Source organism: Cygnus olor, chromosome 2 (genome assembly GCF_009769625.2).
Source record: "Cygnus olor isolate bCygOlo1 chromosome 2, bCygOlo1.pri.v2, whole genome shotgun sequence".
NCBI classification, from domain to species: domain Eukaryota; kingdom Metazoa; phylum Chordata; class Aves; order Anseriformes; family Anatidae; genus Cygnus; species Cygnus olor.
The window spans coordinates 140295005-140313946 of NC_049170.1; the positions used below are offsets into that span (position 1 = coordinate 140295005).

An 18942-nucleotide genomic window follows, 5' to 3' on the forward strand; every position below is an offset into this window, starting at 1 on the left:
CCGCCTGTCCAGCTCCTCTGGTTGACTGCTGCAGAGGCAACACAGAAGTCATTTCCAACAATTTCCGTCCACCTTTTCAGTCCCAAGGTGGATAAGACCTTTTACAAAAGAAGCGTAGGAATAGCTATACTGCTGCCAGCAAAGCAGAGAATGTGGCTTAAACAAAACGTGGAATCTGGGGACTGGTTGGAAAACCAACAGATGAAAGTAGAGGAGGTTGCAGAAGGGTTGACATTCAAAGAAAGTATAGCATGCTTCAGCTGACTGTATGATGGAAATGCCCAGCAGAGTTTTAAAGCTGCGTTTCTCTTGTATTTGTTTTGTTTCTCATCTGAGCTTTAGTTACTCAGCAGCATCTACCTGAACAGCTCAGGTATGGCTGCATCGGCAGCCTTGAAGCTACAGCGTATGACGGGTTTCATCCCTGATGGCACCTAGATAAACCTGAAAAAACCTGTCCGAGTTAAATCAACATGCTGTAATTGTCATTTGTCAGTAGCAAGGTCAACGGCACAGCAGAGCGGTGGCTGGCTGCGTTGCCATTTTTTCAATTGCAGAGGTAAATGTTTAACAGCAGTAGTTTGAAAGTGGGTCATTACAGTGTGAAATGTCAGAGTTTGGGGAGCTGCGGTTATTTAAATAATGGTATTTGCATGGTACCATTACTCATTTTAGACAAAGCTAAGAGGAAGATCTGTTCCTAATTTGTGTAATCTCAGTAGCCATCCAACTACTTGGCACCATCTATCTCATTAGGCCCTAACAGAGGATGTTGAATTGTTTCAACACACTCGCTACATCATTCAAAATGGCTGCACAGATCCTTCTGATAATGTATGTAATCATTCCAGCTATACTAAAAATAAACAAGATCGGGTTAAAGAATGCTATTAGTGTTATTGTGTATTTAGAAAATATATCCCAATTCATGTAATACAAAAATGAAGAGCAATTGTGAGCTCCTCATTACAGAAACACTCTTCACTGTTTCAGAAGTTGTAATCTGCTCTTGGCGCTGCATGGAATAACTGTCATTAATGAGCACACAAGGATGCTCTTCATCCAGGAAAATGTGCATATAAACCTAATAGCATTATAACACAAAACTGCAGCGATGGTTTCTTTTTACTCAAGATGGTCGTCCTTTGTCATTGGCAAAATCAAAGACTGGGTTTAGAGGTTTCTTGTGGCGAAGATGTGCACCTACCTAGCGATTCCTTATGTAAACGGGATATAAAATTAGAATGTAATACTACAAAATTGCTTGCTCTATTTTTTCAGAATTTTAATAGCTTGGGGATAAGGCTGACTTCCCGCTGCTTCGCACTTTTTGTAGTCAAGCAGATTGCGGTACAGGATGTACAGAGTGGGTATAAAATGCTACCTTTCTGCTTATGCACAAAGTCAGAACTATTATGTTTGAATTGCCAGATCACCTATCTCTGTGGGATCATAGCTAAGGGAGGGTACCCAATATGCTGTTCGTTCAGGTCACTTGGCGCGTGGGGCATACAGCTGTGGGCTGAAAAGAAAAACTCTTCTTTGGTGTCACATCTTTGCGTTCAGTTTTACAGCAATCCTAAGAGGCTTTTGGCTGGTGGGTCCTCCAACCACGCTTAGAAGAGCCGTGGTCTTACCAGTAACAGAAGCAGAGACTGCTGCAAGGGTGCTGGAAATGCCCAAGTGGCTGTGCACAGATATATATATATATATATATATATATATATATATATATATATTTTCTTTGCTTATAAAATCAAAAGGTCTATATTGTTATCATTTCAAAAGGGCACGCTTTGTGTTTTGATTGTTCCTTTTAAAATGTTCTTAGATAAGTGTTTATCACGAGTATTGTATTTGTTGTATGTTTTAATGAGGTGCATGAACGCATCAGTAGTTCGGTTGGAAAGCTGTAAAAATTGAGTTAGAAAGTAAAACTGCAGAGCTGAAGCTTTTTTTTCTCTAGATACAGCAGCTCCTGATATCAGTACAGTGAATATGGAGGTGCAAAAAAAAAAAAAAAGGCAATCTTTTCTGAAATATTAAGAAAAGTTGGGGTTATGTACGGAAATGGGGGGTTTTCTGTTTCAGTGTGTGCTGTGAAGTATGCAGTTCTATACTACACTTAAAATGTCCTTCACTGTGTCAATACTGCAGTCAAAATCTGTACTCAACATCCTTAAAACAAGGGATCCAACCGAAAGTCTTCAAAGCTGGTTTGCTGTCATATGGTCAGGGCCAAGTAACCAACAGAGAAGTGGAGATCGCAGAGGGTGGCAGGAACACCAGTAACGCCAGCACCCATCCAGACCGGTTCTCTGGGATGGCTCCCAGCGTGCTGGGGAGCTGTTATCAGAGGTAAACTCTTTGTCAGGGGAATTGACCGAGCTCCAGACCCTACTGCTGTGGTTTCCTTTATGCCAAGCTGGGATCTCTAGGGCATGGTGCACAGCACAGGTGTTGAAAAGAAGCTGAAAGCTGTCAGAGGCAGCGATGTGTCAATTTTGTATGTAGCATGCTCAGTACTGATTCTGTATAATAATACAGGGGATACAGGAATTTTAGAAACATTAAAGTAATTATTATGTATGGGAAATACAGTTCTTGTTAATACCTCAGTCTTGTAAAAATATTTTAAAATCTCTTGGGATCGCAAGTGTTGAAAAGCTTGAAGTGATGCCCCACGCAGACAAAAGCAATTTCTGTTGTCTGATGCTCTTAAATATTTGCAGAAGGATCAGTTAAAACTATCAGGAGAATGAAAATGAGCAGAGCAGGGAAATTAAAGTGGCAGAATACAACTTTAAACACATTCAGAAGTGGGAGGGAATAAGGAGCAGGTGCCTGCCTTAAACCACAGCATTGCCTGGGAGCAGCATGTGGTAAGCTGACCTCACATCATGCGGCCACAACAAGCCAGGGGGGAGCTTTTCCAGATTGGAGGTATGACCAGCCTTGCCATGAAAGGGAAATGAAATACAGACAAAAGGATGCTGCAATGTAGTCTGAGCTTTTTATCCTGTGAACAGCCAAGATTCTTGATGGCTGCCTCTTGGGCCCCGTGTATGGGAATTCAATGAGAATGGGACCCGAAAGCTTCTACACCAGCTATTGATCAGAAGCTCAAGCAGCACTTTTGCAGCTGATTATTTCATTCACTTTTCTCTTTCTTTCACTTTTTCTTAGGTGCTGTCTTAATTAACCTTAATCTTAATTAACCATGCTTCCAGTGTGGCCAGAGGAAAGAAAGAGGAGGAAATAAAAAGGCATAGGACAAGAGTGAAAAAGTATTTCTTGACTGAAAATGACAAACTAATGAGGGCTCCCAAGAAATTTAAAAATCTTTTCTGACCAGAGGCTGCGAGGCTCTGTTTTAGAGGAAGGTGTCTGGGCACCTGAAAATGCAGTGGAGCACAATGAAATTGTTAAAGAGGAAATGTAGTTCCTTTGCTGCCTGTGATGTGGACAGTTGGTGTGGCTTCTCCACCCCTAAGTCTTTCCATACTCAGTCTTCATTGGCCTTCTGGAAGGGAAGGCCATGTGTCTTTGGGGCAGTTACTTCCTTCCTGTAGGACAGGATAGGATTTTCCAGAGGATTTTGTAGGCATAGCGTAGACTGAGGCTCTCTTAGTCGAGGATCTGTCAAACTTTTCCTACCTGGCTGCCCCCCTACTGAAGTGCATCTATACTGAAGGGAGCACTGCTTTTGGGTTCCTGTGGCAGGCCGTTCCCATCCCAGTCTGAATTTCATAGTGTTCTGTATTGAGATACACGTGAAAGGAGGAACCGGTACAAAGGTCTTCCCTTCTTCCCTACAAGCTCAAAGTAAGGGAAAGTCCGTGGTTATAGCTACTCCTGCCCTGCAAATGCTTTTTGGGCTTCAGAAGTGCTTGCATCATGCCCTGGGAAGAAACTCCATCAGAAGGACGGTAACAGAACACTTCATGAGCTGGTGGTGAGCACTGTTGAGAACAGGTAAGGTGGGCTCAAAGCTTCTTAAATCGAGGTGATGGTGGAATCTAGGTTTCCTAAATCTTGCTTAAATTAGTAGATTCGAACCCATGTTGGCTGCTGGGGGTCTGTGGGTGATGCAAGCAAAGAAACCGCTGAGCTGTGTTTCCCTGCGGTGCTTAAACAAGAGCTAAACGCCCAAAACTGGGCTGTGCCAGATCCAGAATTGTGTGTCTGCAAGGGGATTTGAGACCTACCCTGTCCACTTCTCTTAGGTAGGCTCAAGTGTTCTTAGACTCTGATCATTTTATCTAACCTGTTCTTAATGTGCCCAGTGCAGGTCTCCAGATACATAGAGAGTTTTGCTCTTGAAAAATAGTCACTTAGTGCTCTTTGTGGATCTAACTCCTGAGTTCAGATGAAAATACTGAACCAGTTTTTTATCCAACTGTTTTGGTACTGTGGGAAGTGGCACTTCAAGCACCTGAGTGTGTTTCTGAAGCCACAGCTGCTCTGCACTCCATGAGAGTCCAACCGAGAGCTCACGTACCACATGGGGACCGGCATAACCAGCTGGCCTCTGCCTGCACCAGCAATGTCCTCTCCTGGGGCTCTCTTTGCAGGCACTTGCTGAGAGCAAGCTGAGACCTTGTGCATTCCCCCACTGGAGGCAGTTATCATCTGGCTGGATCCCAGATCACAGAAGGTAATCTGTTGTGCTCACTGCAGTCTTCAGCTTGCCCTCATCTGGTATGGAAGATCACATCAGGAGTGCTGCACCCCTAATTTCCAAGCGATTTGCACTCCTTGTTATGGGAGCAAATAAATCCACAAGTCATTTAGAAAATATGGCCTGTAGAGTCTATTTGCAGTAACCATATTAGTTAAATTACCAATGTGATTAACTGTAAGAATGAATGTGCTTTCATAAATGCCAGAGCAATTATTTCTGGTAATTTATTCCACTCCATACAATATAGCCATAAGAATCTGAACTAGTGTTTTTCAGATAATATATTCCATATTTTTGCTGGCGACTTAAGAGAAATTTCTTCTTTCTAGGTCAATTAGATTATGCTAATTTGGAGAACATTCTCAATGTTCTTTATTAGAGTTCAGTAAATTATGAGAAAATTTATTTTCAGAGTAGGTGGTCAGCAACATACTTAGCAACAAAGTATGCTACTAATTCTCTCATTTCCGCATCCTTTCATTGGGAGGGGTTAAAAACTTTGTGTGAAGTGAGTGTATAAGTCTAAGTACTTGATGATTACGAATCCAGACTGCCACCTTTACACTGGCACCAGTTACGTGTTTACTTCTGTGTAAGATAGATGCACTCCCAAGTTACTGATCTAGCTAGAGAGTAGCATCACCTCAACTGGGATTTTTAAACTGTATGTTTTGAAAACTGGTTTTCTGAAATGATCCGTCTTAGAAGAACAACAACAACTTTTAAAACTATTGTTGGTTGGTTATTTTGGGGCTAGATCTGCTAAAGAATGCAAACACTCAAGTAGCTGAATCGACACAGCTGAGGATATTCTAATTTCTAGGTAAGGATGAGGGAAAACAGTTTGGTTTTACTGGAGCGGGAAGACCTTCAGCCAGGTCTTCCACCAGCTACAGCTTGTAAGTGTGGTACCAAAGACTATTTCTTTGAGCTGAGAAACTGCTTCACATTTTCATTACTACTTGCAACCTTTTAAATATTTTAATGCTGAACTTATGAAACATGAACTGTGAATCATATAAATATCAATTTGCATCTAAATTGCTTGAGAAACTATGATTATATTTGGTTTGTTATGTTTTTTGAGGGACCAAAGTAGTGGTGGTATTGTGAAATCACGTCTAAGCATTTCTCGTGTCTATTATTACATATTAGTTTAGCCAAGCTTAATCTGAAAGAATACTCATCTCTAAAACTGGCTCTGGAGTCATGTCTGTGAGCTGCGGCTTCTTCTGTGCTTCTGTTTCAAAATGCCATTTTGCTGTTAAAATCTTCAGTTCTTATTTCAAGAAGCATCAACATCATGATTAGCATCATGCTAACATCAGCCTTACTGCTGAAAGGTCAGATCTTCCTCTTTTGAGACCATCAGAGAGCTGTGCCATTTACTGCTGAAAACTTGAAAATTGTTTTTCACATTGGCTCTTTTTGACCCTCCTTAAATTCAGTGTTAGGGTCCAAATAATTCCTGTTTATCATCTGCATGTATACTTAAGTTGGGTATTCTGTGCATGTTCAGCTTTCATTCTATAACAACGTTGTGTCTTCTCAGCTGTTGGCTTGTCTTCCTGTGAATCAGAGCACTTATTTCAGTTAATGTGAATGTGGGAAAGGAACACTGGTACAAAGGGATGCAAAGAACAGCTGGTGAAACACGTGTCTCTGTGAAGACTTGAATGGCAATTGCACTAGTTGTGCCTTAATTTCTCAGTAAATTGATATGCAACAGATGTGTTGATTTCTTTCTATGAATGTTTTGGTAGAGCAGAGACATACCAAATTTATATTATAATTCGGAGAATTGCTAATTAATAAAGGTTACTGTATGCTCTTTCACATATTATGTAGTCAAACTCATATTTATCCCAACCCCCAAAATCCTTGAAAGATGGTATAAAAACTTGAAGAAAAAAAAACTTGAAGAATCATGTAAGATGGAGTCATTCTGTTAAATTTGTATAATTCATGTTTACAAGAATGAAATGAAAATGATCACCATTTAAGAAGAATGAATGCTAAGTAATCAAAAGAGCTCTTAACATTGGAAGGGTAATATCCTGTAACAATACTTCAGTGAATAGAGCATGGAGCTTCAGGAGCTGCATGCCTTTCAGATTCAACTGTAACACTGTGTACCTTCTCTACAAGACAATAGCACATTTTTTTCCGGGTAGTTTTGCGGTAATGTTTCTTTGATCTGAGTGATTGGATTTTAGATCAACGTTGGACCAATGTTGGAAGTCAGCTGCCAGCTTTCATTAGTTTAATATGAAAAATAGAAGAGCAGACACTTGGAACAATGCAACCCAATTGTTGACTTCTGCCCTTCATTTTCCATATGTCATGTTAGCCTTGTATTTTATTTTATATATGAATTTATTACTCCAGATAATAATGGGTATTTTCCAAACTAGCTTTGACAGAGTAAAAACAATGAGTTCTTTCTGTGTAGGTACCAAATTACTGGATGGTACCTAAGGGGCAAGGTGAAGATCTAAAGCAAAATTGTTTTTCTTTTGTTTATATCGTACTGATTAAAAGTTTTGGTATTAAGGAACATATAGAAGTCTTGTGATAAGCAACATGACTACAAGATGTGAATGAACTATTCATGATGCTGATATAGAAATGTCTCACGACAGCTAAATGTTATTGAAATGTTATTAAACATTTTTTGATGGAGCCAGTGGGATTTCAAGGTATTTGAGGTATCTGTTTCCCACTTCTCTAAAATCCCCATGTTCTTTACCTGGCATGTATCCCTCCTTGCTGTTCTGCCCTCTGGTGTGGGATGAGCCAGAGGAGCTGAAAGGGTAGCAGTCTACAAAAGACTGCAGAAGAGGACAAGGCCCCAGATGTCCCAGGATCTTGGATATTTCTGTCCACTCAGTGTATCAAGTGTATTAAAAATCCTGGTATCATTTGGTGTCATGTACATTTAGAATTATTACTCTGTTATCAGTATATCACATATCACTGTGCTGAAGTCAGGGGGTTTTCTCCATTGAACAGGTAAAAGAAATTGGAATACTGTGTTCCCTGCACTGTTGCACTATTGTAGGGAATAATGTTTAAAATCAGAAATGACATGGAGTGACTGTCTTATTCATGAAAGAAAAACTGAGGCTTTATTCAGTTCTTGATGATTTTTGTTGTTTTCTGAAGTTTTGATACATCTTCCAGCTGAGGTCTTGATCAAAATTCTTACACTAAAATAATACTATATTCACTTCTTTTATTTTTTCCCCCTTATTAAGTTTTGAGTATTGTTCCCTTATCCAATACCCAGCTATCTCTCACTTTGCTGTTTTTACAACTAAAATTAAACTATGCAAATGGATACAAAAAATGTTACTCTTGGAGTTGGAAATAAAGTTTCATATTGTGCATAAAGGTCGCTGCTATATTTTTTAGGGAACGGGAAGGGTCCTTGATTGGTTGTTTACTGTCCTCACTAATGGATGTCTGCAACTTGATGTCTGCAAGCAGATAATGACCAAATGTTCTTAAATCCAATAATTCAGCTGGATTAAAACATTCCTGAGATACTGCAGGTTTTGACATAATGGCAGTAGTCTAATTGAATCCCTAGGAGGGATGTGTTCATCCAGGGAAAATATATTTTAAGCAGACTAGATTATGGCTGGTGTAAATCTGGTTACCTCCGCAGGCAGACTTGTGTGTTGTGTCTGAATAGCTGGTAGCGACAGAACTAACGTATCTTAAAAGATATTTATGATGAGTGTTCTCTCTGCTTGCTTATTATTAAAATACCGATATTTTTTAAATGAAAGATTCGGTACAGGTCAGTGATTTCTGTCTTCGACTGCTGCTGCGGTGTGGAGCGGTGCCCTGCAGGACCAGCTAGGGTGGCGTGGTGCGATGGAGACCTCTGTTTTGTCTCCACAGAGGCAGGGGGTAAGAAGCTGCGGAGCACCGTCCAGAGGAGCACTGAGACAGGGTTGGCCGTGGAGATGAGGAACTGGATGACCCGTCAAGCCAGCCGCGAGTCGACGGATGGGAGCATGAACAGCTACAGCTCCGAGGGAAAGTAAGCAGCAGTTTACTTGTGGTCACCCATCGTTTCTCCACAAAATTGGTGGTTAGACAAAAGTGAGGTGAATGCTGTAGGTCATGTTCAGTCAGAATCCCTTCCACAAGCTATTGTCATTGATAGGCTGCTTAAAGACCAAGCCTAAATTTTCTCCTGTGGCCGAAAAAGTCTCTCCAACCTGATCTGGGTGGAAGTATGAGACTGTCATGTATTTTAATGTCCCATATCATGCTTTTCATAAAAGTGACAGACCTCTGAGTGGTATGTCCAAGGCACTGGCCAGACAAGTCTTATTATGGATAGATTTTTTTTTTAGTGGTATTCACTGCACTGGACAATATACCTTTACTGGACAATACATCTCAAAAGTCCTGGTCAATGCACTGTATGCACTTGAGATGGACGTTTATTTATGGTTGGTCTTTACAAATCTCACTAGTTTTTTTGACCTTTTCTTTTAATTGATCATCTAGAAAACTACTGTTTTTCTCAAGCAGTTACTGACCAGATTGTTTTTCTTAGTAATTGTTGACTTTTATTGGGTCACAGATAATTTATGGAAAGAATCTGAATTTTAAGTTACTTTGGTCATTTTCAATGATGAATTTAATTTCCATTATGGAATATATGTCATTCCCCGAGACATAATATTTGTAATGAATGATGATTTTAAAAGGCGCTTTTAATAAGAGTGACCAGTGTTCAGTCTAATGTATTTATTTTGCTGGATACTTTCGACATTCAGCCATTGAGTTGATGTTGACTGAGAAGCATGATTTACCTTCATGTAACTAAAGTACTGGTAAGGGCATGTATTAATACCTTATTGAACTGATCTCCTATTAATACTACAGTAATTAACAGAGGCCTTTGATATATTGGGAAAAGAGAGCATGATGGCATAATAACACTATGGAAGTTAGAACCAGTGAGGATTAGCGCTTTCTTCACCTGCTCAAGTGATTATATGCTGGAGGCTGAATTACTACGTGTTGAACACCAGGAAGTTTTGAAAATTACAGTAATTATTTTGTAGTCTTGTCAGTGTAAATAAGTTCCTTGTAAGCAGTATTACCAGAATTATAACTGATAAAGGCAAAACATCTAGAAAACAAAACAAAATGCAAGATCAAGAGTATTTACTGATTTTACTTTATTTATTTATTTCCAACATTCTTTTTCAGTTTGATTTTCCCTGGTGTGAGGTTGGCTGCGGATAGCCAGTTCAGTGATTTTCTGGATGGTCTTGGTCCCGCCCAGCTTGTAGGACGACAGACTTTGGCAACACCATCAATGGGTAAGCATTTATGCCCTATAGATATAACATAATCTACTGGGTCTGGTAATTAGAACATAGAAATTATCTAGATTCCAATTCTTTAAGTAAGGATTTCCCATGTGGTTTTGAACAAGTCAGTTAGGACCAGTACTATAATCTGAGCCCTAGTTGAACATAATTTTGGATGCTCATTGGGATACTCAAATGTAAAAAGGTGGTTTGAAAAATTCAACATTTTATCTGTTCTTCTTCAGTTTTCCATCTTTTAAATATGGCTGAGACCTATTCTTTCTCTGAATTACTTGGCTAATATTGAATAAAAATGGGAATTTAGGTGCAAAGTATTTATTATTGTTCTTACAGATTCTTTACATTCAGAAGTATTTTTTCATACCTTTTCTTAAACTAGAAGCAGTGTGAAGAGATTCCAAGCAGTTTCATAGAGCTGCTTTCTACTAATTCCCTTGCTGCCTTTATTTCTCTGAAATTCTTAAGACAGATATAGAATTTAATTTGAAGTAATAGAGGCACAGGAAAAGGGAGATGGAGTTACTGCAGGGGCTTTTTTATTGTTTACTAATGTAAATAGTAGTGAAGAGAATAGGTACTAAATTATCTAGAAGTGTTCACATCTGGATCATACTTATTGGTAGATTGCGGAAGATACAAGTCATTGAATATTTATCCTTTTTTGTGTGTGTGTTTTCTAGGAGATATCCAGGTGGGAATGATGGACAAAAAAGGACAGTTGGAAGTAGAAGTTATCCGAGCCCGTGGCCTTGTTGTAAAACCAGGTTCAAAGACACTGCCAGGTAAGGAAGAAAAATCTTAGTAATGTGAACTTAAGTGATTTTTTTTTTCAAATTCACATATTAGTAGATTACAGTATTGTACATTGAAATAAAAAAGATGTACTGAAATGGTATAAAAGCTTGGAGTACATAAAAAAAAAAAAAAATTTTTTCAACGCTACTTCAGGAGGAAAAAAAAATCAGGCTGTTCTCTGTGCTACCAGAAGGCACAAAAGTATTTTAGTAATAGCAAATGCATTCTTGGGAACAGGATAGAATTCCAGTACCAAAAGGGGGGCTCCAAGAGTGTAGTGATACAGAACAAGAGGGTAAGGCTTAAAAGTAAAAGAGGGTAGATTTACACTAGATATTCAGAAGAAATTCTTTACTGTGATGGTGGTAAGGCACTGGAACAAGTTGTGCATACAGGTTGTTGATGCCACATCCCTGGAGGTGTTCAAGGCCAAGTTGGATGGGGCTTTGAGCAACCTGGTCTGGTGGGAGGTGTCCCTGCACATGGCAGGGGAGGGTTGGAATTAGATGGTCTTTAAGGTCCCTTCCAACCCAAACCATTGTACGATTCTGTGAAAGTGAGGTGTATGCTGAAGATGTGATATAAGAATCCTAGGGGTGAAGAGGGAATCAACAAGACTTGTGCAATAGGTATCTACTCTGCAAAGTAGACTAGTAGATAACTTAGTCCTTTTTTTATAATCTGATGTCCTATAACACTCTGCGGAAAGGGCGATATATTAATATTTTTAGCAAGCTCTTCTGCCAAAATAGAAATTGTGTCAGAGTCGTTTCTTCACTAATTTTCACCTTGTAGATTATTTTAAATTATTAACAATTTGGAGCATTGATCCAAATCTCACCAAAGTCAATGCAAGTCATTCATTTACTTAACAAGCCTATTTTGCATACTGTACAGTAAAGTGATACTATATATAGGAATACCTGATTTTTCCAGGTCAAAATCTGAATTGTTTCATGGGGGGAAAGAAAAAAGTAAAGAAAATGCATGGATGTTTTGCATGTTAATAAATGTTAATACTGCTTGTGGAGATTTATTATATATGTTATATATCTGGTAAAAGGTAGATTTTAGCATATGGTGATAGAACATTGCATCTTTTATGCAAAAATCTGGATTTATTTTTCTTCCCTTCTCAGCACCATATGTAAAGGTGTATCTATTAGAAAATGGAGTCTGCATAGCCAAAAAGAAAACAAAGGTAGCAAGAAAAACGCTGGAACCGCTTTATCAGCAACTTCTATCATTTGAAGAAAGTCCCCAAGGAAAAGTTTTACAGGTAATTTGCATCAATACTCTTCTGAATCTGAGAATGCCACCTATTCAGTTCCCACTGAATGATTTCCAAAAATCTTTCATGCTTAATTTGGCAAGTTCTACCATTTCGAAGACTTGTTGAGTACAGAAATACCACAGTAACACACCTATTGATGACTACCAAATAGAAAGTGCTAGGCAAAAGTTAGTTGTAGATTATTTTGTCTATACTACGTGTGGTCCTTATCTCACTCAGCTTTCTTTAGTATTATGGACAACTGCTCAGTTACTGCCCAACTCATTAGTGCCTCTGCGTTGTGGTAATATACACTGAACTAACCTATGTCAGCAGTGGAATATTTAATTCCTTACTACATATAATCAAGTGGAGGCATTTGAAGAATCAGATTGAAGCTCTTGTTATTGTTGCTGATTTTTTTTTCTATTTTCTTGTGTTTCCTTTGCTAACAGATAATTGTTTGGGGAGACTATGGACGTATGGATCACAAATCCTTTATGGGAGTGGCACAGATACTTTTAGACGAACTGGACCTGTCCAACATGGTGATTGGGTGGTTCAAACTCTTCCCTCCTTCTTCCCTAGTAGACCCAACTTTAGCTCCTCTCACCAGAAGAGCTTCCCAATCATCTCTTGAAAGTTCAACAGGACCTTCATATGCTCGCTCATAGCGTCTGTGAAACTGTTGTCATAGCAACCAGCGTTACAAAAAAAAAAAATTACAGGTCGCAAACCCTGGTAACACTGCATGCTTAATGTTGTGTCTTCTGAGCCTGTTTCTAGGGCTAAAACGCGATCCTGTGTTCTCAAGGAAGTTGCACACATTGTGCCCTACAGAAGGCCCTCAGGTGAAGGACTGAAGTCATGAGGAACTGATAGGTTTGGAGTTCAGGGACACTCAGTTTTGGTCCAATCTGAAGCCATGGACTAAACTAAAAGAATCAATCTGTTTCATGCAACAAAAGTCCTTTTCAATGGCATATCTATTTTGTTGCTCCCGTTTCTTTATTTATCTGCCCTCCCTCCCTAAAGCTTGGTTATGCCACAGAAATGGAGTTAACCTCCCATGAAGCCATGTTACAAGTCAGTGGATTTGCAGACATTGGAAGAAAAGAAGGATGTAAGGATGCTGGAAGAGTCAACTGTCATTTGAAACAGTTACTTGAGATCTGAAAACTCTTCATACTGGAAAGGTTCAAGACTTAAAGTGGTGGGCTTCATACCTCCAGCTATAGATACAGTGAAACCCCAGATGTGATGGACTCTCTGAAAAATAAATTCTGTGGATATACTGTACTGTATGAAATTAAAGAAACTTTTTTGCATGGACACAGATTTAGCTGAACACTTAAATTATTTTCTTGGGGCTGCAACTTGCAAAAAAAAAAAAACAAAAAACAAAAGAATAAATCAGCCATTTTCAACAGTTTATATTATTTTTAAAAATAAATTTCACTAGTGCATGGTTTTAAAGGGAAGAGAATGCAACAGGGTGATACAAAGACACACCACGTTTATCATTCTTTAAACCAGTCATGGTCTGTATTTTTGCAGACGTATATTAAAAATAAAAAAAAATAATTTCTAGCAAATATTTAAAATTCTGTTTATGTGACAAGAAATAAGTGTAATATATTAAATTTATTTAAATGTAAAAGGTACAAGCCTTGTAAAGTTCAACATAATGTGCAAATTGTACACATCTTTTACCTCCTCCTTTCTCTATCTCTCCTCCAAGTCTCTCTTCTTCCTTTTGCTCTTTTTCCCCTCCACCTCCCAGGATGATCATCATAATCTAAAATGGCTACCTTTTGACTTATTACTCTCTTATGCCCCATATTTGGTTCAGGATTGCAGATTGTTCTGCATTTCTGAATTATTTGAGAAAAATATTGTTTAAGAACTTTTTTTCAAGCATGTTGAAAAGGATTTTGCAACATGGCTTGGGAGTACATTAATGTAATTCAGCATGTATTTGATAAAAAAAAGATATTTGAACTTTTTGCAATTTATTGTACAGTGCATGGTAACTTATTTTCATTTTTTTCTCACCTTCAAATTGAATTCTACAGCTAAATACTGGAATCATGTGGCCATTGCAAGATGTCTTCAATAAATTTGTTTTCAGCACCAGCATCATTTATTCAAAGGTTGAACTATCATTTCTTGAAGGTTTTGGAAAGAGGAAAAATGAAGTAAATGGTTGATTTTTAGGAGATAAATTTAAACAGTTTTATTTGCACTAAACCAAATTGCTACATTCTTGAGATTATAAAAGCAACAAAGATTACTAATTCTTACAGTTCTGCTGTAAAGTTCAATTTTCATAAACTACATTTGTGTTGGCAAAGACATAATTAGGTAATATCAGTCTGAAAAATGTCAATCTTCGGTTCATAATGTAGCCTTAAAGCTCATTGGTACCACTCCGGCAGTTATTTGACACTATTACCAGAACCCTCACTGCAGTCAACAGATCTTCAAAAACCTGTTTTTTGTAGCAAACAGTAACTACCGTTGGGTGGTGCTGCAAGTTCAAGCTTCTCATTAAATTACATTATTTAAAGGGAATGTAACTGGCTAACATTTAATAAGAAAATGTCCCTTTTTTCTGGGTTTTTGTATGCCTTTATTACCTACTTAAGGTTTAATATTGAAACCTTGCAATAATTTTTGAAATACACATTACATATACCTTTCAGGCCACACAGAATTAGTCTGATTTTATTTGAAAAATCTATTAATGTTTCCCATTATGAAATTGTACATGCCTCATTAGAGGGCAAAAGTAATAATAGTATCACTTAAAATGCCTTTTACTTTGTGCAATATCATATAAATCAAGATTGTGTCTTGTCTTCAGAGTTTATGTAATGGATTATTAAGTTAATGAACAGACTGGTAAAATTATATTTATTGAAATAATTTAGACACCTGTCTACCAGCAGCAAATAAATATTACCAACATGCAGTCTACGATATTCCCTAGGATTAAAGAAAAAATACATAACGATTTTCCTGATACTGTGAGATGTGCTCACATGTTGCTGTATACATTGTCCTATATAAATTATTTCAAGTTTTAAAATCAAGGACATGACGCATGGAAGGTTTGTACATACTTGTCATTATGCAGTATTTATTTAAAAAAATTAATGTTTTTTTTTTTTTAATTTTCACGTCTGCAACTCTACTTATGGTTTAGTCATGTAAATAGCACTATTCCAGTGATCACTGCTGTCTTGTACATACTATGTTTTAAAAAGTTAAAAGGAATTACAGTTGGGAAAAAAAAAAAAAAAGGCAGATTAGGCCTGTAATGAACACTAACTAATGTAAATCAAACTCATTCTGGTGATGGTATTTAACACTTTAAATAAAACATTTTCTTTACAGAGCTTGTGTGCAGCAGCACTTTGTTTCTTTTCTCACTGTTACGACCATAAGCTGTCTGAGGCTGCGTGGCCGGGCTCAGGCTTTGGTGTCACCAGGATGTGAAAGGTGCTGGGGCTGTACAAAGCACGTGCGGACGTGCCACACGGATAAATGGCCAGCCCTGAAACTGGGGTGGCCACACTCCAAGTGGCTGGTGGGGATGGTGTGGATACAACTCCTGTCCCATTCACCAGTCTTGTCAGGAGGGTGCTGCTCGGCCTCCCCAAAGCAATGCCAGTGGTGGTCCCTGGCATGGGGACCTTTCATTGTTCCTGCCACTGCTTCATTCACTGGGAAAGCTGTAGCCTTAGATTTTTAGCTGTCATAATGTAATATTAAACAGATTGGACTACAAAAAGGATAAGTTAGTAAGCCTCTACTCTCCAGATACCACCTAACATTAGCCTTTTTTTTGAGCAGGGCACAAATGAGGCCAGGCACTGGTAGCTCAGGCTTGAGCAGCAGGGAGCAGGCCGTAGGCCAACACCTCTACAGCTACGAGGCAGCTCCAGCGAGTTCCATGGGAAGGGAGCAGAGGCAATGCTTCCCCAAACCAGAGCTGGCTGTAGCCTGGCCAGGGGCAAGGGTGGAGATGGGGATGGTGGGCATAGAGGCTTTTCTCTCTGCCTGGCTCTTCAGAGGGAGTGTTAGCACAGACAGTGGTTGCTGGGGCTTGGCAAAACTCAAGCACCGCTGTTAAATTAGGTACCTATGCTTTGGAAAATGACAGGCCAAAAATGTCTGCATATATATCGTTTTTCCAAACAGTCCTTTACTTATGGGTGGCCAGGCCCAAAGAATTGTGGTGAATGGAGTTAAATCCAGTTGCAGGCCAGTCACAAGTGGTGTTCCCCAGGGCTCAGTATAGGGGCCAGTTCTCTTCAATATCTTTTTAATGATCTGAACAAGGGGATTGAGTGCACCAGCTGTAAGATGACACCAAGTTGGGCAGGAGTGTTGATCTGTGCAATGGGAGGAGGGCTCTACGGAGGGGTCTGAGTAGGCTGAGGCCAACTGTATGAGGTTCAACAAGGCTAAGCACCAGGTCCTGCACTTGGGGCACAACAACCCCATACAGTGCCACAGGGGGAAGAGTGCCTGGAAAGCTGCGTGCCGGAAAGGGACCTGGGGGTATTGGTCGATAGCCCATTGAATATGAGCCAGCAGTGTGCTCAGGTGGCCAAGAAGGCCAACAGCATCCTGGCTGGTATCAGAAATAGCATGGCCAGCAGGACTAGGGGAGTGATTGTCCTTCTGTGCTCGGCTCTGGTAAGACCGCACCTCAGATACTGTGTTCAGTTTTGGGCCCCTCGCTACAAGAAGGACATTGAGGTGCTGGAGCATGTTCAAAGAAGGGCAATGAAGCTGGTGAAGGCTCTAGAGAACAAACCTTATGAGAAGCGGCTGTGTGAACTGGGGTTACTTAGCCTACAGAAAGGGAAGCTAAGTGGAGACCTTATTGCTCTCTACAACTACCACAAAAAAGGTTGTAGTGAGATGGGAGTTGGTCTCTTCTCCCAAGCAGTAAGCAATAGGACAAGAGGAAATGGCCTCAAGTTGTACCAGGGGAGGTTTAGGTTGGATAGTAGGAAAAATTTTTCACTGAAACAGTTGTGATGCATTGGAATAGGCTGCCCAGGGAAGTAGCTGAATCATCACCCCTGGAGGTGTTCAAAAGTCATGTAGTTGTGGTGCTTAGGGACATGGTTTAGTGGTAGACTTGGCAGTGCTAGGTTAACAGTTGGACTTGATAATCTTAGAGGTCTTTTCCAATTTAAATAATTCTATGATTCTTTGGGACAATTTCACAAGGTTCCTTGCTGCTTCCACTCACAAACACCTTCTTGCCCACCTCCACTTAATTTCAAACAAAACAAAGCTATAGATCTTTTTAATCTTAACAGTCCTGTGAAGGGCTTTGCTCAGACTTCTAAAGATTAGCTTGGATGGTGGATTCATGCTGTTATTCCCAGAAGTGTTTGTGACAGTGAACAGTGCAGTAAAACACTATGTCACCCTAGTTGTGTGGCTTTTCTTCTTCCATGCCTTTACTGCAGGTCTTCCAGGCTTAAGAGGTGAGATGCTCTTGCTATAATGAGGATGAGCATGTGGCCACCATGTGCTAAGCAGCATATCTGCACTATTAAATAGCTGTTCATAACTGCATAATATTAAAATATAAACATTTTTATATAGAAGGTTAAATACTAAAGTTTAAATACGACATAAAAGTTAACAAAGCATTAGCTTTCATTGCATCCTCACAAAGTTAGGTGACTGGGGGGAGGGGGAGAGAAGGTCTGGAGCAGTTCATGTTTATTTCCTTGGCTCATATCTCAGTGTAAGGCTCACCTCCCTGCCACCCAAGCAACAAAAAGCAGACAAAGATCTATAGGAATCTTCTAAGTAAGTGTGATTACCTTCTCTGACCTCTCTTTTGTAAACATTTACAGTGAGCCTTTATCAACAGCAAAAAATTATGGGAGAAAGAAGACACATTCTCACAGACAAGAATGGCCCACATTTAAGACAGGTTCATGGGAGCTGGTTTTAGCTGGCAAAAAAAATAAAAATATACACTACTAAGACCAAAGATATATCACCTTCTGGAATTATTGGCTTCATACCTGCCTATTTTAGATATCTTATTTAGGATGGAATGAATCAGTCTGGGGAGATCAATTGCTCTCCCTCTCTCCTCGTTGACCATAGAGGCAGAAAGAGTGATGACTGTTTTGAGCTGAATATCTAACTTTGCGGCAGCTGAGCTTAGGAGAGATGGACTCAGTCTCAGCAACCAGGAATAAGAGCAAAGACTCTGTGGTCCTTCATTAGCAAGTCCTATCTCAGCTGCCTGTGTAATTAACAGGTCTGAGGGCAGCAGGCAGCTGATGACTGATGAGGAAGGAAATGTCTGGGAATCAATTCCTCAGAACTGACAAACTGCCCTGTCAGGTCCCTCAGCGCAGTCCTTGCAGGAAAGAGAAGCAGTTACCCATCCATGATAATTAAAGTACAGGACATTAATGTCCCAAAATATATTTGACATGAGGTCACACCGAAAGGAAGGAGCATCACAGTGCTGCAGAAAGTACATGGCACAGGACTGAGAAAAACACTAAGTGCTTGCCCTTCATGAATGTTCCTGCAACCAAGAACAGTTTCCATACAAAATGTACATATTGCTGTAGTGGTGTTGGCATGAAAATTGATTGTATAAGTGGCGCTGGATGCCATAAGTTGTAAATACATGGAAGTTTAGGATATCTCAGTGGGGTTGGGAGTGGGGCTGGCACTGTTAGACTCTTTATCTGGGATGGTTTATTTCCCTGGATAGCTGTTAGCAGGGCTGGTGTGAGAGGTGTTAGTCAAAGTCCTCTCTAGCTGAT

At 39.6% G+C, this 18942-nt stretch overlaps 1 protein-coding gene across 24 annotated transcripts in view; it reads left to right on the top strand.

Moving 5' to 3' along the window:
* Positions 1–15512, top strand: part of RIMS2 (regulating synaptic membrane exocytosis 2) — a 468287-nt gene extending 452775 nt beyond the window's left edge. For all 24 annotated transcript variants that reach the window (XM_040546640.1, XM_040546641.1, XM_040546661.1 and 21 more), the window contains 5 exons: positions 8594–8735; positions 9923–10035; positions 10728–10829; positions 11982–12121; positions 12571–15512. In XM_040546640.1, the coding sequence (XP_040402574.1) occupies positions 8594–8735; positions 9923–10035; positions 10728–10829; positions 11982–12121; positions 12571–12789 (716 nt within the window). In that variant the 3' untranslated portion in view covers positions 12790–15512. The remainder of the gene's footprint in view (positions 1–8593; positions 8736–9922; positions 10036–10727; positions 10830–11981; positions 12122–12570) is intronic.
* The last annotated feature ends 3430 nt before the right edge of the window (positions 15513–18942 follow it).